The sequence below is a fragment of the Falco peregrinus genome, chromosome 5 (genome assembly GCF_023634155.1).
Source record: "Falco peregrinus isolate bFalPer1 chromosome 5, bFalPer1.pri, whole genome shotgun sequence".
Lineage (NCBI taxonomy): Eukaryota > Metazoa > Chordata > Aves > Falconiformes > Falconidae > Falco > Falco peregrinus.
The window spans coordinates 93,321,159-93,346,327 of record NC_073725.1 but is presented as its reverse complement, the minus strand read 5'-3'; the positions used below and the strand labels follow the sequence as shown (position 1 = coordinate 93,346,327).

Below are 25,169 nucleotides of genomic sequence, written 5' to 3'. Positions count from 1 at the left end.
CAGCTTGGTTTTACTCACCAGAGCGAGTGTAACACATGCCTACCGGCTTCCAAGCCATCGAGCCCTGCCTGTGCCCAGCAGTGCTCATCCTCGGGAAGTACCGAGGACGTCCCCTTGCTGATCAGATGAACATTCACGTGGGTTTTGTCATCGTCGCCGGCTCACCGCAGTTGTTTGTGTGGTTTTCCCATGATGCACACAGCCTTATCAACGACATTGAAAATCAAAAGGATATTTTCTGCCCCCCCAGCCACTTGCCCACATGCCCCGGGAGCGCCTCGGCTGCCTGAGCCTGCTGCTGCCTGCACTAGTAAGTACCAAGCATTCACACATGCGGCCAAACACACCGCTTTAAGGCAAAATACACTTAAATATATGGTCCAGATCTCCACAATATCTTGCCATTAATGGGAATGAAACTATATTTAGAAATCCTAGTTACTAGGCCACTTGAAGGCATGACATAAAATACATTACAGTAAATGAATTCTCTTCAGTCTCATTTTTAGGATTTTACTAATGAAATTCTGATTTTTAGGTTGCTAAAGCTGGGCACCTCAAATCCATTAAAATCACGTGCAGGAGAGACATTTGAGGCACAAATATTGTTACATTAATGGGCTACATTAGTTTTGATGGAGCTGTGCTATTTCACCCAGATAAGAACCAGCTCATTTATTATAATTATTTTTAGACTGTAGTACCTGGGAACTGCATTACTTTAGGCACTTTCCAAACAATTCATTTGCTGGGTCAAATCTTTCTTTTTATTCTTTCTTAATGTGTTTAACCCCATCTCTGGCCAGCTGGATCGACGGGAGGTTTCTTGGAAGTCTGAGGGACTCTGCGAGGACAGGAGAGCTTCCCCGCCCGGGAGGTCAAAGCCTGAGTTGTCCAAGTGGTTTCAGGCAGGAGGTTTATTTGGTAACTCGTGCAGCAGATTACACCATGTAAGTTAATAAAACACAAACAGAACCCAACGCTGTCTCAAACCCAGCTCACTGAAGATGGAGCAACAGATAGCAAAGAAAAACAGGCTGCAGTATCGGGCTTGGGTTTTCAGAATGATCTGAAGGCAGCTGAAGCTCCACGTGAAGGAGGAGCCCAGCTCCTTGTGGCTCAGAAAGCTGCTGAAAAGCACCGGGAAGTCCTGGGCACATTTTTTAATTACTGCACAGTTGAAAACTCTGCATTCCCAAGCTGTGTTCTGTTTTGTAGGAAGTATATCAGTTTGTACCGTTTTGCCTCTCCCCCACTTCAGCTTTTATCTTTTGTGCCAGGAAGCACAAACAGTCCCTTCGTGTCCTTTTGCAGATGCTGTCAGCTGATGCCAAATCCAAGAGTCTGCAAAAGAGCCCTAGACTGAGAAGGAGTCAGCCGTGAGCCTTCCATGCCTCCCCCCTGTCCTGTGGCCAGTGAGCACCGGGTGTGTGGACAGATGCTCTTTCAAAGCCCCCCCATGCCGGAGTGCAGAAGAAGGGAGAGTAAGAAGCACAGGTGAAGCTCTTGCTTCATACTGAAATTGGGGTCTCGCCGCACCCAGGTTGCAGTCTTGGCCAGCCGCCCTGATCCCCCTGCAGGCATCAGCCATCACAGCTCCACCAGCTTCACACAGCCAAAAGCTGGTGATGTTTAAGCCCCAGGGGAGCCAAGATATTAAAAATGCTTACTTTGTTCTGCAAACTGTACAGATCCTACAAGAAGGAAGAAAATAACCTGAAGAAAAACTAAACTTCCGCAAGGCAGGAGAGAAGTGAACAGCAAGGACTGTGTTGCATGCTGGACAGTCAGGACACCGGAGGAGAGGTGGCAGCAGGCACCAGGGCATCAGCAGTCGAGTGCCTGCACGGCAGCGAAACTACGCAAGCTTAAGCAATTTTACCAATATCACGGAACTGTCAGTTTTCCTGCAACATTTCATAGCTATTTACCCAACTAGTTTTCAGTCCCCAGGCTGGGAATTTACTGTTTCAATGTGGTTCCTCGCAGGCCCGCAGTGCACACGACCCACGTAGCACCCCAAGCCACCTGCAAGACCTGCCACACACACAGACTCCGAGATTCTGGGCGCTGTGCCCGTGGCAGCGAGGCACCGGGTGTGCGCACACAAACAGCAAGGCGATGCGCTACCCATGTGTGCAAAAGCAGCGAGGCAAGGTGGGGGCTTCACGCACAGAAGTAGCAATTGTACATCAGTGGCATATGCAAACCGACCTTTTCTGAAATAGTCTTTTGGATTTTATAAAGTCCTGCCACTGAAGACAGCCGTTTCCCCACATCCAAAGTTGATGCTACGTTGATGTGAAAAGCAAGATGTAGGTACCTCCATGCAGCACCAGCAGGTGCTGCCATGTCGGGTGCAGCCAGGCCCTCGTGCCGTTTGGGCAGTCCCCACGCGGCAGGGGGCTGGCTGCATGGCTCGCACACGCACAGCTGCCTCCCTTACCCATGAGCTGCATTTCCGTGGGGGTTATTCAGGCTGTCGGCTGAATTCACACTGTTTCATTACAAAGCGGATTGGTGTGGGCCCTCACTTGCATGATGGATTTGCTATAGCCATGCAGCACTGGGGATGACAGCACTGGGATGCTCTACAGCTTGTTTTATTCTTTTCCTCGTCTTTGATGCACTTTGGTCACTGCCGGGGACCATGGCTGGTTACCTTGCTGCCATACACTGGACTGCACCAAGTCCCAGTTTGCATTTTGCGTCTTGCCTTGTCAGAGTTCTTTAAAACAAAACAAAAATCCAAAAGATTAAGCTGTCAACCAGGAAAAAAAGCCACTAGCTCTTTTCCAGATTTTTTTTTTCTTCCAACACAGCCCTTGTACCGTGTACTTATATCCTGCTTAAACTGGGACTTTTTGTTCAGTAGCTTATCGTTACACAGGGCACCTCATGGGCACAAGTCCTTGCCCCCCGCAGGAAACACCACCGCAGCGGAGGCGATGTGAAGCCCACTCCAGTGATGCTGGGTGACGTGCCAGGGCCACGCAGCCTCTCAGAAGACCGAGTCATCGAGGGGGCTGCAGTAGAGATCTTCTGTGAAGCTGCCGAACTCGGTCTCCGTCTCGCTGGTGCAGGTGTGTGCTCTTTGGAAAGTGAACACTGCTTTTAGCTGGTGAGCAGGGAGGTTGTGCAGGTTTTGGCTGGGATAGGGTTAATTTTCTTTTTAGTAGCTGGTATGGGGCTGTGTTTTGGATTTGTGCTGGAAACACAGCTGGTGACACTGGGATGTTTCCCTCACGGCTGAGCACAGAGCTGCTCTTCTGCTCCACACACCCCACACCCCCCCCCCAGCAGCAGCCTGGGGGGCACAGGGAGCTGGGGGGACCCAGCTCGGACAGCTGACCCCAGCTGACCCAAGGGACAGCCCATCCATATGGCACCATGCTCAGCCATAGGAGGGGGATGGGGGAGCGATGGCGTTTGTCTTCCCAAGTGCCCGTCACGCGTGACGGAGCCCTGCGGTCCTGGCGGTGGCTGGGCACCGGCCTGCCCGTGGGGAGTGGGGATGAATGTCCTGCCCTGCCCTGTCCTGCTCTGCTTTGCTCTGCTCTGCTCTGCTCAGCTCTGCTCTGCTCAGCTCTGCTCGGCTTTGCTCTGCTCTGCTTTGCTCTGCTCTGCTTTGCTCTGCTCTGCTCTGCTCTGCTCTGCTTTGCTTTGCTCTGCTCTGCTTTGCTCTGCTCTGCTCTGCTCTGCTTTGCTTTGCTCTGCTCTGCTCTGCTCTGCTTTGCTCTGCTCTGCTCTGCTCTGCTCTGCTCTGCTTTGCTCTGCTCTGCTCTGCTCTGCTCTGCTTTGCTTTGCTCTGCTTTGCTCTGCTCTGCTCTGCTCTGCTCTGCTCTGCTCTGCTTTGCTTTGCTCTGCTCTGCTCTGCTCTGCTCTGCTCTGCTTTGCTTTGCTTTGCTCTGCTTTGCTCTGCTCTGCTCTGCTCTGCTCTGCTTTGCTTTGCTTTGCTCTCCTCTGCTCTGCTCTGCTCTGCTCTGCTCGGCTTTGCTCTGCTTTGCTCTGCTCTGCTCTGCTCTGCTCTGCTTTGCTTTGCTTTGCTTTGCTCTCCTCTGCTCTGCTCTGCTCTGCTCTGCTCTGCTCTGCTCGGCTTTGCTCTGCTTTGCTCTGCTCTGCTCTGCTCGGCTTTGCTCTGCTTTGCTCTGCTCTGCTCGGCTCTGCTCGGCTTTGCTCTGCTCTGCTCTGCTCTGCTCTGCTCTGCTCTGCTCTGCTTTGCTTTGCTTTGCTCTGCTCTGCTTTGCTTTGGTCTGCTCTGCTTTGCTTTGCTTTGCTCTGCTCTGCTCTGCTTTGCTTGGCTTTGCTTTGCTTGCGTGCCTGGCTTTTGCTTTGCCTGTTAAACTGTCTTTGTCTCGACCCACGGATTTTCTCACTTTTACCCTTCGCTTCTCTCCCCCACCCCGCCAGGACAGATGCACGAGCAGCTGTGTGGGGCTCAGACACTGGCTGGGGTTAAACCACGACAGAGGTGAACTAAGCTTATCAACTAAACTGCACTAATTAAGAGAAAGGAGTTACAGCGTATTGTTTTAAGCATGTGAATATTTGTTATGAAACAAGTGTTGCAAAACCCTTACTTAACGTGTTTTGCAGAACACCGTGTTTCAAGTTGGTGCATTTAAAGAGGGATTCACCCAAAGCATTTTGTGAGGTAAGAGCCGAGCATTGGGTTCAACACAAGAATTTCGCCACATTCCAAACGGACTACTCACAGTGCTGCTCATCACTCTGTCCCTCGGGCCAGAAGCCCCCTGCACCCCACAAACCTCCCATTTGGCATGTTTTGCACAACGCAGTTGCCCACCAGACACCCCTCTGTGGCCAAGGACAAAGAACCCCAGGAGGAGCTGGAGGGCGTGTTAGGAGGCACATGAATTTTTCTGAATACGCAGCAGCGAAGCCCACTCGTGGGGCCACATCCTGACCCCTTGGTACGTGCAGAGCTGCACGAGCCAGTGCGCAGGGAGGGGGTGGCTCGCCGGAGGAAGCAGAAGCAGCAGTTCAGCTGCTGGGAAGCCCACAGGGGTGGTGGGAGGCAGAGCTGCTCCTTGGGGCCAAGCACAGTGCCACTGTTGTGCGGGGCTTTTGTCACCTCACCCCGCTGTTTATGCTACAAATTTAGGAACTGAACACCCACAACAAAGAGTTGCTGGGGGTTTCGCTCTTCTGGGTGATCTCAGTGGAGACACCACAGCCATGTCCTCACTGTCCCTTCCTGGTGCCACCGCTTTGGTGGCCACAGTGCCAGCCAGTGTCACCTACTGGCACCCAGCTCACTTTAAGTGAAGAGATGTCTAAATACAAGGCAGTGCTGCTCTTGGTAATGTGAAACAGCCTTCACAAGCTCACATTTTCTAGCTGCAGCGTTAATATTTGGTATTTCTCATATTCTTATTTGTGATACCCTAAGTCGTGGTATTTTACACCAGTGGCTTTAATTAAAAACAAACATACGATAATCTTTTAAGCCTGTTTCCTTGACCAGACCATGGAATAAGAACAATACCCCAAAAAAATCAAACTCCTATTCTAAGGGGACAAATTAAAATGAAGTTGCTGAGCAGCACTTCCCTTGAGCAGACAATGAGGCTTTTTATCTTATCTGTAAGGCAAATGTATTTATCAGGAAGTAACAGCAAACATAATAAGGCTTAAGACCAGCTTAACAGTAGGACCAAAACATTTCCCATTGTTAGGCTTCACAAAATAAATCTGCTCTCCAAGAGTCAACCCCCAGTCCTTGCCAAGGCAGAGCTATCTGCCTGGCTGTGCTTGGTGGAAGGAGCGACCACATTTCCATACAAATGGCAGAGCCAAAGGTACAGCAAGGCGTACCTGAAATTTATTGCATATCGGAAGAGCACTTCACAATAGCACTTCATCCTTTTGCTCTTTTTTAACCCTTCCCAAAACAGTTCATCTACAAACAAGGCCAGATCCAGAGCTGCTGGGACCTGTCCTTGGCAGAGGAGGTGGCCACAGAGCCAGGTGAGAACCAACCACAGCAGTTACAATTGCAAAAACAGCCTCCCAAAGTGCTAAATTCAATGGCTAACTCGATGTACTCGTAGTAAAGGCTGTGTGTATCGTTATATTAACTGCACCCATGAGTTTCTTATTTGGGAATTTGGAAAAACACATTTCCTGTGTTTTGCATAACACATCTGGCAGTGTATTCCATATTTAATAGGAACATTATCAATTCTAAGAGGTCAAAAGGCTTTCACTGAGCAGTAACAAGCTATATGCTCCTAGCCTTTCTGGGAGAGAGCAGCACACAAACACAAGCGTTCCTTCTACTAAAAAAAAAAAAAAAAAAGAAGTGTGACTAAGATGTTATTTTACCTGGTAGTCATTTGGGAAGGGATCTCTGAATTTGTTGCTGGGTGTTGGATTTGGTGGAAACACTTTACTCCATACGTGGTTTCTGCAAAGAACAGTAGTGGAGAGATGTGTAAGAATTGCTTTTTCCGCTGGATGACACATCCGACAAGCAGCACGTGTTTAGCCCCGCAAGGAGGCATGTCTCCTCGCACCGTCAGCCCTCCTGCCCCCTCCCACTCAGTCGTCGGAATCTGAGGGCGGCAGCAGGTTCAAAAGGGGTCGAAGTTATGGATAATAGTCCACCAGCGGACACCCCGAAGACTAGGCAGTGTGCCATTCCTCACAGGTCACTCCTGACCCTGGGGACAAGCAGATGACAAAGAGGAGGTGGGCTGATGCTCTCCCCCATCAGCCTCTCCCATTGCAGAGCTTGGCGGGAAGGTGCAACCCAACGGGTACTGCCGTGGCTTTGAACGGCCAGTAATAGGCCTGCCTTGGAAAAAAAGTAATTGTTCTGATCTTCTTGCTCATGCTTATGTTCTTCCCAAGGGCTGCATTGTCATGTACCTTGTTTGGACAGTCAAGACAGGCTGCATCTTGCTCACACTTTGGTTTCTGGACATAATGTACCTGTGTCTCATGCTAGAACAACTGCAAATAATTGTGTGCCAAGGGAATGAGGAAGAGGCAAGAAATGGGACTGGAGGTAGCTGACAGTGATTCTGCTAACCAGTGTAATAACTCATTTTGCTAACACCCTTTGAGACACTCCTTCCCTGCCTGACACTCTTTAGTCTAGCTGAAGCATACAGGCATGTGTATGTTTGTGACAGCAAGTGCTGCAGAGTGAACTTTTTTTTGTCTTCTGTATCCCTGAGTACAGACTTCACATTTCAGTCGCCAAAACACATTCACTGTCCCTACCCCTGGATAGCACAATGTCCAAGTAGAGCCAGATTTTAATGGGAACTTGGCCTGAGTGAAGATTATAGGATTTATCCCAGAATTACCATCTTGTGCCTGTTCTGTGGACACCCATGAGGCCGAGACATGGCCATGGTGTGGAGCCCTGGCTGCTGGGACCATGGGCAGGTCTGCTCCTCTGCCCTGTCTTTTTTGTGACAGTTCTCCTGGCTGATGTCTGGTTAGTTCAATGCTTATGTTCTTATGAGTACTCTTCTTCCAAAAGATTTCTGAGTTCTGTCAAGTTTTCTTTTATCCTATTATTCCCCCTCACCAAGGAGGTGAGGAGGAATAGCATTTTCTGACTATCAGTTTGGAGCTAACCCTTCCTGGCTGAGCTGCTGCTGCCTTGGAGGAGGTACTGACGCTTAACTAATTACTAGGCAAAGGGAAGGGCAGGGCCATACCGCTTCTCACACGATGGACCTGACCAGGCAAACTATGGGATGTCTCCCCATCGCTGCACATGGCCAAGGTTTTGTAGTGGGGGTGCACAGCCAGAAGTGGGAACATGGGGAGGAAAAGCAGGGTGTTGGCTTTAGGAGACATTTGCATCTTTTGTTGCAATGCTGAATGCAGTGCAACCACCGCTGGCTGCAGAGGGCAAGTCAGGCTGTGCGGTCACCACCGGCAGAGTGGGACAGTAGGGTGGCTGCTGGTGTCACTCAGGAGTGGGACTGGGCTGAGTGCCAGTATTAATACTCCAGTGCCTGGCATCATCTCTACTCTTCCCAGCTTTCCTGCTAAGGGTTAGGTCTTTGTGACCAAACCCCGGTCAGCTTTGCAAGCGCTCCTGTCTGTATGGCTCCTGCACTCCATGGGGTCTCCCAAGCCTTCCAAGGAGGCCTCGTGATTTCACCTGCATCTTATTTCAGCTCTGAGTGTGGCTTTGACTTATGCTATTGCTGTGCAATGCAACCAACAATATTTGGTTTTGTCTGGAATTGGCGTGTTTCTAGCTGTGCTGTTTGTCAAAAAAAGATTTTGATGGAGCCACATCAAAATTATTTATTGAGTCAGCAAAAAGGTTTAGTTACATGTCACTTCTGGAATAGAAACACTTAAGGACAGATGTACAAAAAGCCAACAGAAACGAGGCAGAAGCATACTTGTGTTCATGGGGGCTGCTTGACCCTTGGGTGCAAGAGTCTTTGCAGTGAGGGCGTTGGTGGGGGTGGTGACAGTGGTGCCTTCAGAATGGTCCTGTTCTTTTTTGCAGGACACTGAAAAGTTGGAGTTACGTGATTAAATCTCTTGTCACAGGGAATGTTCCAGGCATCTCTGTTTGTCTCTACACAGGTTGGGTCATGGCCCTTTCCATTAGCACTACTTGGACCTTCAGGATATGGAAGCACCCCACAGTGCCTTAGATCAGCATTTCAGGGCCTCCAGTTACTGTGCTGTGACTGTCTTTCTGAAATTTGCCGCTTTTCCTACAGGCTGTGACATGAAAAGGCCAAAGATAAACAAAGAGAAATAAGTAGGAGAACAAGATCTTCTTTTCCCTCTTCTAACTGCTACAATGAGATTGATAAAATACTTGTTTTCACAGTGTGTTGTCCTGCCTCCCCTGAGATTCCCCCTGACATTTTCCAGATGATTTCCCCATAGCATGGTGGCTGCTGGTCCTGAACTGGAGTGAGGTGCAGAAGAGGGAGAGGTGCCTGGTGGAGGTCAGGATGACCACAAGATTTCGGGGTATGGAGGGCTACCGACTCTCCTCACGTCAACTAAGTGGAGAGCAGCTGGGAGCAAGTTAGTAACGACATCCTCCTGTGGCCTCACCTCCAGGAGAAAATATCATTCCAAGGCACAGCCTAAGGAAGTGCAGAAGATGCTCATTCATAAAGACAGGGGGCAAACTAGGAAAACATTCAGTTGTGCTTTTTATCAAGACAGTAACCCCATCAGCTACTGCAAGTAAGTGAAGGGAAAAGACTATCCAAACAGTCCCAAAGGGCTACTTTGCCTTGTAGCATTTCTCCTAAACAGTGGTTTGTGTCTCTGATGCCTGCAATCACCAGGAAGTACACAGAAAAAAATATAGAACTCTTAGCTATAATGAAATTCCTTATAATGACTTCAAATCATATGAAATTTGAAATGATTCTGTGGCTGGAATTGCACGGTAGACTTCATGAATTTTCAAGAGCAGTAAAAGCTCAGAGTACTAATGAAACTCTGATTTAGGAAACCTGTTCTATTTTTCTGTTTTTTAATATCTGCAGATACAACAAATGAGCAGGCTAAGCACTGTGTTTCATCTTCCTACACTTCCCACCTCCTCCCAGGGCAGGCTGGGGGATTAGAGAAGTGGCAAGGACACTGAGCAAGAAGCAGCCTGGGAAGGGTGGAGTAAAGCTAGCAACTTCACGAAATTCAGTGCAGCAGGCAGATAAAATTTTAATCACTTTGGCAAAGATGGAATGGAATGAGCCTTTGGGTGCTAGGTAATTACATACTAGCCAGGCAGAGAGAAACTCCTAGAAGCAGGCAATGTAGCAATCAAGCAGATGAACCTGGAAAAGCTAGCTTAAATTTGCCAAATGTATTAAAGTTCATAAAATGCATTAGTGAATTATCTTCAAGCTGGTCCTGGAGTAGAAGTCTTCCCCTATACCTGTTTCTCCCCCTGTATCTATTTCAAGCTCTCCACAGGGAGTAGCTGCAATAATATCCAAATACTTTCAGAACTCTACAGGAAAACACAGAGCGGTATGACTGCTACTAACTGGTGTTGGACCTAACTCATGTCAGTGTTTTGCTGTCCCAAAGGGAGAGGAGAGAGCTGATGAAGATGATGCTGGAGCAGTGGTGGACCTACAGCTATATGGACAGGTCAATCCATAAAAGAATCAGCCATGTGAGTAAGAGCAGTCTGGGGATTTCCACCAAAACATGAAGGCTGCACTGTTGGGGACAAGTGTGTATGACGCTCAACATGAATAAACTCACTGGGGAGTTAATCTATTTTGTTCCAAAAAGGATTGCTTACTGAGACCTGCTATGCTAATTAAATTGAGTTAAGAGCAGGTTACTGTAGACACCAGACACTTTAAGGAAAGTTGATATCAGTTATTCTAACGTAACGTTCCTGTAGACAAGACCTTTATTTGATAAAGCAAATGTGCTATGGAAAGAAAACTAGCCAAGAGTACATCAGAATGACCAATACATTAAAAGGCATTGAGGAAATTAATAAGAAATTAGCAGTTAAGGACAGCACTTACTGGGAGCTGTGTTTATTGTGGACTGGTAATTGCTGCTTGCCACATGTTTCAGGGGAGAAGCTTGTAATTACATAGATGCTTTAATTCATCACTTTTATGATATGACTATAGTCATAACTACAGAAATCCAAAGTGTATCTGGGTTTTTTGAAGTTTGGCTCCATGGCATCTGTTGTTACTACATGGCATCCATAGCCTCTGTAGTAATTAAAAATAAACTAAACAAATAGTTCAAAAAGCAAACAGTAGTTCAATGCACTTGCTCCTGTTAAGAGGTCAAGAAGAGCAGCAAGCACAAAAGCACTGAATTTTTACCTCTTCAGAGCATCTACCACACTCCTTGATGTCAGCTGAATTCAGACTACAAGCCCAGGGCCTGATACAGGGTGTCTGGCTGAAAGCTGAACTAGGCACGACTGAGAAAATACTGGTCTGTATGTGCGAGCCATGAAAGCTTCTCTCAGCAGCTTTCACCAGGGTTAAAGACACAGTCCTCCTGGGAAAATCACTAACCCAACCAGATCCATTTAAGTGAAGAAATGAGATAAAGACAAATTTGCCTCGCTCAGTATATGGGTTTTTTTGTTTAAGATTAACTTGGATAGCACTCTTACCCCACCAATTTTACTGAATATTATTATTGATAATTAATGAGGCTGATTATTACTTATACAGTACTTTTGCTTTGTATAATTATGCTTCAATACCAAGCTCGGTGCCCTTTCTTAAAATTAAGCAAAGCTTGTAACATCCCCCACCCACTTGTTGAACAACTAGTCCTTAATTATACTGTAATCCAAAAGAAGACGATGATACTTACATTTTGCATATTATAGCAACAAGCAGGAATGTGCAGCACATGGACACACAAAGCACTGAGAGAATCCAGGCTATGGAATCCTCATGTTTGTTTTGCCCTGAATTTCAAGAAAAAAAAGAAATAAAATATATTATTTCCGTGTGGATTATTTTAAACACACTCTTACAAAAGATTTCATCAGCTGCTTTATGTGATTATATTCAGATCATAAATTAACATGCAAATGATGAAGACTTGGTATCTAGAATTAGAAAGGAAACGCAAAGCTTCAAAAACAATTTCCACAAACTGACTTCCTAATTTCAGCAATAAATTCCTTTCATTTTGATGTGAAGGAGAGAACAAGCCAAGAGGTGTGAGGGGCCAGGCCAGGAGGACAATCCAGCCCGTTAGCTGCTGCCCCGAGACACACGATGCCACGCGGTTAGCGCACAGCTGGTAGCCAGCAAAGACACGCTTTGCTGGTGGTCTCAGGTACAAACTGATTGTTTTCCATTAAACCATTCTTCATTTCTGTTAGTCCTTTCTAGCCAGGAACTGGATCTGTCTGGGTTCCCAAGCTTGCCTGTGAAAAAGACATCGAAACCCCCTGTTTTTCTTGCGAGCCAGTTGCTGTTACATTTCCTCAGGAAGAATTTCTCTGCTGCCTCTGCCTGTGAGCAGACACAGGTATTTCTGTCAAGGTCGGTGTTTCTGTTTTGAAAAGGCATTGCTCAGTGACCACAACCATCATTTTTTTCCACATTATGCCATATAACAAAAACATTTACATTGAACTGCATTTTCCAAAGGCTGCCAAGCCCGTGTGTGCTTATGATAACTACCAGTCCTATGCATCAAGGTGTCAGCGCTGCCAGTACCGGGTAACTGGAAGGATGTAAACTGGCCAGCAGCAGGAGCGTTGGCTTTATGGGTGCTGTAGGCAAAACAACATTCAGTCGTGGCCAGATTTGTTTCTGAGACCTGAGGAGCTGAGCCTGCACCTCTGCCGATGGCTGCGGTAGCAGGGCAGTCCCCGAGAGCGGCGTATGGACGGTGCCATGAGCAGGTCTGTGAGATCCATCCTGCACCTCTGCACCACCCCGACGGGGTACACAGTCAACCTTGCAATTACAAACAGGTTAGGATGGTCTATTTTCTCTTCAGGGTTACCACTTTCCTTTCAAGAAAACAAGATTGGGGATGTAACTGTCAGCAAGTTATGCTTTGTCTAAGTCTTGAGGATGCCTGGGGCAGCGAACTGGGAAATGGTTAAGTCCCATAAACCAACTTTAAGCCTCCCAGCATGATGGCTGGGAAGTGTCTCTTGTTTTCCAAACCAAAACTGGAAGGGTCCTAAGTCTCTTCCATCTTATGTTGGTTGGCAGTGGCCTCAAAAAGGCATGATCAGGCAACACTAAGTCTCACTGCAACTTGGAGTAAGCTGCAGGAGAAGCAGCAATTGCAGATGCAGTGCTGAGGCTCTGGGGACTTGCCCGGCACATTCCTCCTCAGGCTTCTCTCCGAGATGTACCTGAAGGTGCCAGCCCAGCCCTGCACACCACTGTGAACCAGCACGAGCCCGTGACCTGCCTCGTGAGGGGTGTCCACGTGACACATGACATGGAGGGAACAGATGAAACTTCCTCGGAGCCATAGAGCAAGTTACCAGCAACACTAACAAGACTGGCTGAAGTACGTACTGCAACCCAGCGACTTACGCAGTAACCTGTATTGTCTCAATGAACGGCAACAAGCCTCTAAAAACCCCTTTTCGTAAGAAAAACCAAAGTAAGTGGACCTGTCCTTAGGTATTTTTTATGTTTAGTAAATTTTTATGAAAGACTAACTTTTTTTACCATCAGAATGAATTTTCCATGTTTGGTATGTGTAGTGCCTGAGTAGAGGTGTGTGTAAGGGCAACGTTGCCAGGTTGCTCAGCCAGCAGCAGCAGAGGCAGCCCCACAAGTGCTCCAGCTGACAGAGGGGCCCTCAAATCTGTCAGCATGGCTGGGACAGCAGAGTCAGGGCAGCACAAAAGGGCTGAGGCACCTCTCAGCCCCAAATGTGACCCGTGGATCTTTTAAACTGTGAGCCCAGGCAGCAGCCATTCACACGTACCTGCCGCTTCACAGAGCTGATTCACGTGGGGCTGCCGCGGGCAGGTAACGAAGGCATCCAGCCCACTTGGCTGCCCTGATGATTTTTTATCTGGCTTCATTTGACAGCAGCGCTGCTAAATATCCCTTTAGAGAGCTAGTATCGAGGTGCAGTTTGACAGTACCCGATTTGGCAGCGTATGGCTGCATTTTGCAGGGTCTGAGCACCACGGCTCAAGGAAAGGATCCAGAAAAAAAATCAGTTTTTAACATGTTGGAGGGTTGCTGCTGCAGGGTGGACCAGTGTTTTTCTTAGGATATGGGCTCAGAAGAGGTCTACTGGTCTTAAAGTTGGTCTCATGAGAATATTTCCCTGATTGATGCATGAAGCTAATAAGCAAGTGTGGTTTTCTTAATTAATGAGATGTTTGGTGAGCCCCCCTGCCCCAGGGTGAGCAGTTGGGTTGCTGAGCCTCTCTTCCCAAGGGCTCTGCAGTGCCATGGAGCCAGGGGGGAAGGTCAAGGGGATGTGTTAGAGTAAGGAGGCACAACACCAGCAGATTTGCATTCACTAGCAAATATAAGAAGGAAAACTATAGTAAACAAGAGAGTGTAAGGGACTTTTTTTTTTAAAAAAAGTGAAAACCAGTAAGTTAAGAAACTCAAAAGATAAGAACAAAGGAGGATGTCTAAGAAGAAACAGTTGATAACGTGCAGTGATAAGGAAACTGTTACTTCCAGAAAAAACATGTTCAGCAAGCAGGAAATACAGAACAAAGTGGGGCAAATTATCATGTTCCAAAGATGCTAAAACCATGCTTTTCCCTCCACCCCCCTGCCCCGCCCCCAACATTTAAGAGTTCAGATAAAATAATAGTTGACGTGGTCACTCATATCAACTTCCAGCATGAACCTCATGATGGATGCCAGGGAAACACATGTAAAAACTAAACTAATGCAACTAAAAGGCTTTAACTAGTACTTACACCTTAAGCTAGTTTAAAGCAGTCTCTGAAAACATAAGCATGTGAAAACAAAATGCTGTCTGGAAAAACTCTCTGTACATCCCAAAATTTGCTTGAGAGATTTTTTTTTTTTTAATTTTAATGGAACACAGATTTAACTCCCCTTCATTAACAGGTCAGTTTTTTCCTTCAAATACCTGTTTTCCTGGCTTCTTTTAAAATTTTAAAATTACTTGGTGTTGTCCATGCTTATGATCAGGCAGCATTTGCTTTCCAGCAAAGTAAGAATATTCATTACAAGACAGAAGCACATCATTCTTACCAACGTAAATAATTTCACTCCAGTCACTCCAAAATCCTCTTGTACAACATATGTGATGATTAGCTCTTATCTGTATAGAATACCTGCTAGTAACATCAATCCGTAATCTGAAGTAATTTGAGGATATTTTCAATATCTGTTAGGAAAACAGTATTGTGCTGTTATAGATTACTTAAGATAAACAGTTCAGAAAACAAACTTTAAACAAACTTTTTATTTTTTTAAAACTTCTTTACTAGATTAACTGTGAGCATCTGGCCTTGCTTTTGAAGTAATATCTCTGTTTTTACAGGTGTCATTTCTCTCATAATACAACAATATTTCAGGGCAAATTCTCGAAAGATGCCTCATTTTTGCATTATTCCTTAAGACACCTAATGCTGGATTTTCAGGATTGTCCATCCTCCTACTGATCTGAACCCAGGTGCATAAAACTCAGTAACTCCACTTTTTGTCCTTCTTTTCTCCTAGGTCTCTTGGGGATGTTTTGTGGTAGACATAAATGACATGCAGAGAAAGACGGAAAACATGAAAATTGATGAGACTTTAGTTTTGCTGAACCTTAGTCATAAATGGGACACAAGTTTCACCAAAAGTCCATAGTTTACAAAATGTGCTAGCAGCGCATTTCATTTTAAATATTTTAGAATCTGTAACATATCCATGAATGTGAAGACTTTTTCACGAGGTTGCATAAAGGCAAATTCTAGTTATACAGGACAGTCAGCTCAGAGACAGGAATGCTGTGTAATACTTGGGCATCAGAGAAGCAATTACCTGCTTGTTACCTGACTTCAAGTTGAAGAGGTAAAATTCATATTCAAAACACACTTCAGGGAAAGGAGAAAATGGCTTCTCCCATGTGGCTAGGAGATCATTTTGCTCTAAGAATACAGTGACATTTCTGGGAACATTCACTTTCTCTACAAAAAACAACCTGTACTGGTAAGTTATTTACAGAGCAAAGTTTAAATACTAGCAATTGGAGCATTTTATAACCTGATAGTGTTTCCAAGTAGGACCTGTAATCCTTGAATTTATTTTACATTTTGGACAGAAAAGATAAGGATTTAGGAGGAATAACTATATTGCAGAAAATAGCTAAGGGGAAACAGTTTCTAAAATCGACTTAGAAGTTTTGGAAAACTAGGGTAGCGGTGGTTGGGAGAATTTATTAAATTAATTTTCACAAAGCATTAATTAATGATAGAACAGTTAGAAAAACTTATTTTTAGGAAAAAAACAGACATAACCAGGAAAGTTACCAAAACCTGGAACAAATTCAAATGAATGGATCTGCAGCTATTACAAGGATGATTTCTAAGAAAAATGTCAGCTCTTTTATCTTAGTGAAGTCATGAAGAAGTGAAATGTTATCTGTTTACAAAAAAGTGAAGAGTGGAACTAATGAAGGAAAAGAAATTATTGGGTAGATGATAGATGATAGACAGTCATGGGTGATACTACCTTTTATTCAACAGTCTAATGCCTTTCTTTAAAAGGACACGGTTATCTTGAACACCACGTGTCTTCTTCCATTTAAAGAAAGGCTGTAAAATAAAAGGTAGTAAAAACTGTACTTGAAGGTATATTGAGCAAATGAATTGAAAATTAGTATTAAGAATAATGCTTTGGCTAACAAACATAATAACTAATTGCCTTTTCTAGGGGATTTTTTGGTCATTTTATAATTTAAAATAAGTTAACAAAATCAAAGTTAGTTAAAACCATCCATTTCTGTCTTCTAATCTCTTCCAATGTCATTAAGATGTCTACGCAAAACCAGCACATACCTGCACCTGCATCAAGAACCATTCAATCCAGTGGTATTCTCTCACAAATCTTTTGACAATCTTGCTAGACATCTTTAAATATTTTTTTAATGTGTTTCTACTCACCAATGGCATTTTGTTTAAATAACTGCTGAGAAGGCTTGATTGCATCGTACTTGCTAGACCCATTAATGTGTATTACAATGACATTGTCAATCTCTTCAGGATCAATATGAGTCACTGAAAATCTGCACTCAGTATTCCTGTTCCACTTGTCTTTGCTATAATCTTGACATTCTTCAGTGTACATCTCATACCTAAATTAAAATACTTGTCAGACGTGATGCTCTTACAGAAATTCATTGCTGACTAAAATGGGAGAAAACACCAACCTGTAAAATAGAAAGTATTTGGTATCTTCTGGTGCCCCTTGGCCAGGAAGCCAAGTACAATGAAGAGAAACAGCACTAGAAACAGTGATGCGGGTAACACAGGACAAATTAGTGACAGATGTCTCTGGAGCACCTAGAAAGTCAAAGAATTATAAAAGAGAAAGAAAAATCTTTTTACAAAAGTCATAAGCAACTCATGTTGCTAAAACACTTTGATTACAATCTCTGGTCAACTGTGTCTATGTCTATTGTATCCAGTTCTGTTCCTTATTACGCTGGGCTATCAGTATGGATGGATGAAGTGTAAGTAAACATTGTGTGTAAAGCTGCACCACACAGCACCATTACAATATTTCATGTACACCAAGGCAACTTTTAATATGATCTTTTAATATCCTAGAGTGTATGAAAGCAGGTTATCTTAGACTCAGCCAGGAAATTTTAGAAAATTTTATATCGTTTATCCATGTTCTGCACCTGCAGTTTGTACTTCAGGCTCCACAGCAGTAGAGAAAGGCCTGAATTAAATTGTTTTGTAAGATCAGTGTAGCAGGTAGAGGGGAAAATGCTGTATTTTTCAAGTTTTAAACTTGTCACCTTTTGATGTCTGGTCCACAGACCGGGGCAGAACACAAAACTCGGACCTCCCCTGCATTTCTTCATACCTGGCAGTGGTGGGAGTTCTTCCTTCACCCAGTCACTTCTCATCTGAAGGTCTTTGTGGAGAAGTAACGTTCGAACTTGTGCGGAGAAACCATTGTGAAGTGCAGCTGTTTGGATACTGTGAGTCTTCTTTGTGTCATACTTGAAATAAAATGTCAGGTAAGCATCATGGGTGATGGAAGCTGAATTAAGGGACCTGCAAAGACTGATCCAGGCTTTGCAAAGGGGCAAACGAGCCAGCTAGCTCAGCTGGTTATATTAAGTGTATAAAGCTAGAGAGTACATATAATCCACACTAGTGTGTAAGGGTTCCTATTTAGAGACAGCAGGACACTTGTATTACTGAAAATTTCTCTACAGCCTACAGCTGTGATGAAACATGATCTGGCATTTTAACGATACCCCGGCATTAATGTGAATTAAGTGAGCTGACTTGAATGGGGAGCAATGTCACCTGAAAGCAGTATCCAGCTTCCCCCCAAATGAACGCTGCAGACTGCCAGCTCCCAGGCTCACCCCTGTCCCTGCAGGCCTGTCCCCACAAGCCTAGCTGAAAGGGAATCTCTCCAGTGCTCACAGTATATGTTTATGATATAAAAGAGTAAGTGATGCCATATGCCAGTTGTTCAAGATACATATCGTGCCTGCTGCACCCTGGTTTGGTGCAACAGTTTAACTCAGCAGGAATTCAGCCTTCTTAGGACACTGGACTTATTTTCTATCTTACCTCCTCAGGCACAGGGCTTAGGATTTTCACATCATATCTAATGGTGTAGTTTTTTTGTTCCTGATTAGGGTTTGGTTTCCACTGTAAAAGTACTTGTGCTAATGCGGAGACTGTAAGGGTGAAGTTAACAGGTGGGAAAACCTGAACTGTAAAGGAGAAAACAAAAACATTCATAACACAGTAAGCCAGTGGATTGTTTAAAGCAATAGCTGTTTACAAACAATGAGCAATACAAGCAATTAATTTTATGTCAACATTATATTCTCTCAACAGCTTCTTGTGAAATGTTTCTAATATTTGAAAAGTATTTTTAAATAATAACCAAAACTTCATCAAATAAGAGTTTACTTAAAACTTAGCCTAAAAATAATTTTTTACAACAGTTTTGACTTGAAAAATCACCAGGATGTATCACTTTTGGCTTGTTAATTAGGTTCAGGATTTTCAGTTTGATCCTCATTGCACATAGGTGCTGGGCACCTGGACTGAAATGGGGCTGATCAAGTGATCAACATACGAACAATTCACACCCACGTAAGCTTGCAGAAGGGTAAAATGTGGGTAGCTTTCTAAGATAAGTCTGACAGCCACAAGAATTTATGTGTGAGAGAAGAAATAAAATTATGAACAGAGGAATTAAGCACAAATAGAAGAAAATATAGAAGGATGGGAATGATAATTTAAAACAATGGGGGAAGAGGCATTCCTGGAGCTCATATGGAAATAAGGAAGATCTCATGCTGGGGGGAAATGGTAGTCTATAAATAGCAAGGCAATGAAATAATCAATCTATTCCCCTCCACTTCTAGAGTTCTTCAGAGCCTGCCCTCCCTTAAATGCCATCTCCAAGGCAGTTGAGGGACATCAGTCCCCACTTCTCCCATGGTTTCAACCTCTGTTGCCCACTAGTTCAATTTTCAAGCATGCACCTTGCATTAGGAAAACTGCCTCGTAAAGGCTCAGAAAACTCCAACACAAACCACCCTGCACTGATCCCCCTGAAACATTCTTTGTTGAGATGCCCACAAAAAATGTCCCCATTAAGGCTGTTGATACACCATGATTATGCCAGTGATGCTTCATGTCACCATGTTTCTGCAGATAACTGCAGCATTGTTCCTGGAAGTAAAATTGCTATCTAGAATAATGCCTTGGCTCTGGCAGGATTAAATTGTTGAATAAACCAGGCCAGGAACTACTGTCTAGCCAGAGGGAAGTGGAATGGCACAAGCTGTGTCTACATGCCTTATGGTTCTTCCCTCTCAAAGCAAAATAGCCCTCAGGCACTGGCTGGGAGCAATCTGGGACAGAGTACAGCTGGTCCAGGAAGGATGTTAACACATCACGGTCATCTGCGGTCCTGTACTCATGGCATGCCGTGGGCTGGTTTATTCACGTGTAGAATAGTGTGTCTGGCCAACATGTGGAGGGGCCATGGTCACCCCCTGGTGCTAAAGCTACACAATGGTAGAAGGAAAAGGCCTTACCTCCTGCGGCTTGAGGTATGCTTGGCTGGAGCACGTTTGCTGTCTGAAGGAGGATCAGAGACTTTCATCATACTGGCCATAATCTTTAGATGGTAAGTGAGAACGGCCATGTACCAGCATATGTGCCTTGTCAACATTTTACCGAGGCTGACAGCTAAAAAAGAACACAATGCCAAGTGTTAAGCACACAAACCATGGAGCATGGTATATCCACATGATCAAAGGAATGAAACTGCTACCTTGCAGGGGACAGACTCTTTTCCTTTCCTTGCAGGAAAATGCATCTTGTCGCAGCTACATTTAGTATAGTACCACCGACCACAATTCATTGTGCTCCCTTCGCTTTTGCCAGCCCTCTTTGAAAAAGCTGCTGGTTGCAGACACTGTCATGTGTGCATGGTCAGAGCAGCAGTCACAGAGCATCCCTCCGCAGAGAGGAGCGAGTCAAGTTCAGGTATATTGGCTTTCAGCAGAGTCCCATTTACTTCAAGAACAGAAATAATCATATTTTTAGCTGCCACTATATATAAAATGGCTACTTACTGGAATTTACTTTGCAGTTTCTATTTCAATAAAGCTCAGTAAAGAAGCAGTCCCAATGCTCACCTCAAGGCTAATTCACCAGTGTTAATTTTTGGGTGTAAGAGAAACTATTTTGTTTATTTCTAATTTAAATGAATGACTCTTTTTAATGCTTAAAACCAGCATGTTCTTATGCTTCCTATAGATTGTTTCATGAAGTACTGGGAGAAAAAATATCTGTGTGTGATCATTCATGTGTAACCTAATATAAGCAACATGGACATACAGAATAGCAGCTTTCCAAAATGTTCTTGCCAAAGAGAAATGTGCCTTCCCAGCCCTATCACACTACTTCCCTGGGGCACTACAGCAATTGCTTGTATGGAAAACATAATATTTTCAGATGGTAATGAGCACAGAAAGCATTTTTAACCCATCAGTTCTCTCTGAACCTCCAATAAATAACCCAGGGACTGGAAGCACTCCAATTGATCACAGTTGGAGTGCTTACACTATACAGTAACTATTTTTCAAAATGGTGTATGAATGCTGAGCTCATTAAAATGACACATAATCTACAATACAGTGTGTTTCTTAATGTCCAAGTCCACTCATTATCTGTATACATATTTTATATGTACTTACTATTCTGCTAGCCAAAATATGTGCAAGGCTAACTGAACCTCTGGAGTTTGCTAATGGATTATTCCTGGGGAGCCAGGGTTTGCTTTACGGATGCTGGGTTATTGAAAGACATTTTGGCCAGACATTTTAGTTCTTCCAAACTGTATGTGAATCACAAACAATCAGGTAATTATTATTCACACCATACATTTATGCCTACACAATACCTCCAAGACTATTTTCTATTGCATTACCATTCATGAAAAGTCTGTTCTTTTGGATTTTCTCGCTCGAATACCACGCAGACTTCTGCTTCACAAGGTTATGTTATTCTGGAGGGTATTATGTGGACTGAACGCAAGTTTACAGTGGTACTTGATCTCTGCCACACCTATACTGCTTTTCTGATAAAAAACAATTACACAACCTGCTACAACACGACACCATTTCCAATATGCTTTTGTACAAATCACTGGCATCAGGCTTTCTTTCCTGCTTCAAAAAACATGGCTTCATTTACCTGATGAAACTATTAAATACACTATTTTTTTTCTTTATTTAAAAGTAAAAATTTATCAACTTCAAGTGCCTGAATGTAAAAACTAGCTTCTTATTTTCATGTTAGGAATAGCCCCACTAGAACTCTGCCAAGAACACAACTCTGTAACCACGCAGCTGTGTGTGCATGTGCTTCTGTGCAAGCATGCACATCTGCATTCCTACCTGCCTATTAACATTACCCACTATGTTCATTGCAGCTCTCCCAGCAACCAGCTACAACCAAACCCAGCAGCTAAGGAAGCGGTTTCAAGTAAATTAAGCTCTTGTAATGTGAACCAGGTGCCTTAGTGAGCAACAGATGAGAACCCACCAAAGAGCACTCCGCTCACACAGAAGCGAGACAGCGGGACAGGTTGCACTTCCCCAGCTGCAATCAAAGTCTTGATCAAATAAGACATCAGGTGCAATGACAAGACTTTGCTTCTTAAGGAAAGCTTCGTAAGTTCCACTGCTAAAAGCAGTCATTTTTTTTAATTATTTTTTTTAATGCAGTAACTTCATTACATTATTAAAAAAATCTTTTAAAAGCCTCCTGTTTTACAGCTGCTTAGGATTCACATCTACTAACTTAAGTAACATGAGTATGTTGGTTTCAGGACTACTCTGGCACTTAGCACAACTAAAAAAGCTGGCACTCTCTTGGGTTTACTTAAAGTGGGTTTGGTGACCTATAGATTTTTTTGACTTTGTCCTTCAAAAAGTAAGGATTCTCATTCTTCCTGGGAACACTCTTTTCCCTATACTTCTGAAAAGATTCTAAAGATCAACTTTTCAAAGATACTTTTGCTGTCTATGCATGTATTAGACACAAACCCAACATTATCTGAGCAGCAGTTTACTGATTTGAAACTGGATATAAAATGTCACTGTAATACAGATTAGTTTTCAATTAACTCTGTTCTTTTCGGTTTATCTTTTCCTGCCTTGTTTTCAAAAACGTTATTTTTCTTTTTCTTGCTATAAGACAAAGGATTGAAAATACAGGTTTTGGAAGAGGTATTTCTGTAGCTGTGTAAGACCACAACCTGTAAGGACACATGGCAGTCTGTGACACCTTTTGTGTTTCATGTGAGAAATTACTGAAAAGAGAATCAAAGTAAGTCTATTCAAATAAAGATGTTAACTAGAAACCTACAAGAGGATTATGTTCCTCACAAAAATTGATATAGTTAGTTCTGAGAACATATAAAAGCCTTGATTTTATTATGTTTTGATTATATATGGTAAAAAGTAATAAGCAGAAGGTAAAGGAGGTATTCTCTTCATAAAGGGTATGCTCCTTAAAGGTCAACAGAAATCTAAACCATAGAAAAGAGCCTCTAAAAGGTAATGATTTTCTTACTCAATAGCTGACGTGTTCTACTAGCTCACAAGCAACTGGTCAGAAGCAGATTCCAGATGCATTTCCCAGTGTAAGACAAACCTGACTTTGAAAAGCAGGACCTTTGCAGTCTTCAAGCAAAGCACAAGACAAAACCAAACCAAACCACAACAGATATCCCAGGAGTTTACCTGTAGAGTCTCAAAAGTTCTGTGAAGAGCCTGCTCTCTTTGTTCAAAGCTCCCCTGGATCATCTCCCTGTGAGTTTCTTTTAAAACTGCTGTCTCTCAAGTGCAAATGTGATAGGTAGTTCAGAAATGATGGTAGATGGTAAGTTAGACAAGCATGCATTGAAAAAGGGAACTACAGATTTAACCACAGGATAGAAAGCTCCATACAAGCACAGAGTTTAGCCCAGAAATAGTTTTACTTTATTTATTGAAGGTTAATTATATACCATAGCCTGATAATCCTCTAATAACTTTGCAAGAGCAGGAATGCTTAATGTCTGACTACAAAGAGATAAACTACAGCCAGCTACCTACAGACCACTGTTAATACCCCTATTTGTTCTTTCCTTAGAAAACCAAATCCAAACGTTGCTGGAAAACTGTGCAGGTTTTGTCCAGTGGTTTGATACCATCTTGTCCAAGGCTCTTGCCATACAGCCATGTGGACATCGGTGGCATTTTGAGAAGTTATCAGTCCCAGAGTGAGACCAGTTTCCTCACCTCATGCTGAGAGCTTTGAGCTGTGATCCATGGGGTTGGATAACACAGGTTCACAAGCAGGACAAGGAGCAGAAACCAACCCAAGGGCCTCAAGGAGACCCTGCAGAAAATGCGGCTATATGTAATGGAGTTGTAGGAAGGACGAGAAGGTGGCTAGTGACTTACATTCATTAACAACCTAGATTGCAAGTACAGAAAACCCTATTACATGTGCAGGTGACACAAGCTGGGAGCAGTGAGTGCTTGGGAGGCTGAGACTGGAATTAAGAAAGTTTTTGACAAATTGGTGGAAATTGGGTGTAGTTCAATATGGATGAGCTCTCAACTGCATTTCAGCATTATCACCTGTAAATTAGTAGCAGTCAACTGATTCGTTATCTATTCCACAGAAAAGGATCCAGGGTTTTGGAGGGTCCTAAACTGAAGAGAAATAAACTATGTCATGCACTTGCGAAAAAACGGCACCCCAGGAGAACGAAAAATGACTGTTGTCTGCAAGACACATGAAGTAATCCTGCCACTCTGCACGGTGCTGATAAAGCCTCCACTCACACGCGCTGCGTCCAGCTCAGACACTGCATGTCAGCAAGCATGGAGCAGATGCAGAGAAGCCAGTACACAGCCAATGGTACTACGAGAGCAGTGAGGAAACAAGGCAAGACTCGGGGAGAAATGTAGCATGTTAAGGCTTTCACATGCTCTCCAAGTCCATTGGGCTGGGACTAGAAGATAACGATGACTAAAATCCAGGTTAGATATCAGGGAAAGCTTTCCGTTTTGGATAGGGAGGCAGTGGAGCAGGTGCCCAAAGACTGAAAGACACTCTGTCACTGGGCACCTGTAGAGAAACACCAACCAGGACTGACAGTCATAATCAAATCCTGCCATCAGGCACAGATAATTAGAGATAAATTAGGTGACCTCCTAAGATCTGGCCAGCCCATACGTTTTTGAATAAACAGCTAATTACTGGGCAGAGAGCTCTGACATCTACATTGAAACGTTTCTCTAGAAAGGAGATAATTTCTAAAGGTGAAGCAGGAGTTTAACAGGCAACAGCAGTCACACACACACACAAAAAAAAAAGGGTAAGAAAAAGCTATGTTCTTACACAGCCTGACTACATCATTGTAGAGCTCATATGCGCTTTTGGAACAGGTCATTAAAAAAGCCCAACACATCCTTTTTGCTCATAAGCATACTTCTGTCTGCAGCGAGGTGCTGATTTGGTAGGTACTTAAAAGGCTACATAGGTCTGGTTTCTTCCCAATAACCAAGAAACCTGTAGCACTCCGCCAAGACCAAGATTTATTCAGGCTTCAAAGGGATCCACACTCCCGGTAACTAGAACTTGGGCGAGCGCCTCCTCCAGGCTCCGCTGCTTCCAACCCTGCTGAGATGCCTCCTGGCAGGAGCAGTACGGTGAGAGCAAGGTGAGCTGTGGTCCATGAGCCCTGGGATCTGGGATGGGCGGGCAGGCCACGGCAGCCACATTTCAGCACTTGCACTGTGGAACTACACTTGTGAGGGGGAGGACTGACACACACACACACCCCCCCGCAATGTACTAAATCTTCAGGACTCCCTCGTTATTCTGTCTTGTCCATACGTCTCCACACAGCAAAATAAACTCACACCAACCCAGGCTGACAAACATAAACCTG

General features: G+C 44.1%; 1 protein-coding gene and 1 long non-coding RNA gene across 2 annotated transcripts; one reads left to right on the top strand and one right to left on the bottom strand.

The window, feature by feature from the left end:
• Positions 1–899: 899 nt before the first annotated feature.
• On the bottom strand, positions 900–21,644 carry IL5RA (interleukin 5 receptor subunit alpha). The gene is given in 12 exon segments (XM_055806908.1): positions 900–3,092; positions 5,229–5,230; positions 6,349–6,430; positions 11,341–11,437; positions 14,706–14,841; positions 15,483–15,628; positions 16,604–16,794; positions 16,870–17,002; positions 17,535–17,673; positions 18,260–18,405; positions 19,747–19,805; positions 19,807–21,644. Coding segments are annotated over 12 exon segments (1,299 nt in total). The 5' UTR covers positions 19,884–21,644; the 3' UTR covers positions 900–3,001.
• Positions 20,077–25,049, top strand: LOC114012893 (uncharacterized). Its single transcript, XR_003555620.2, has 3 exons — positions 20,077–20,200; positions 21,651–23,034; positions 23,895–25,049. It is a non-coding gene; the product is annotated as an uncharacterized LOC114012893 (long non-coding RNA).
• Positions 25,050–25,169: the final 120 nt, after the last annotated feature.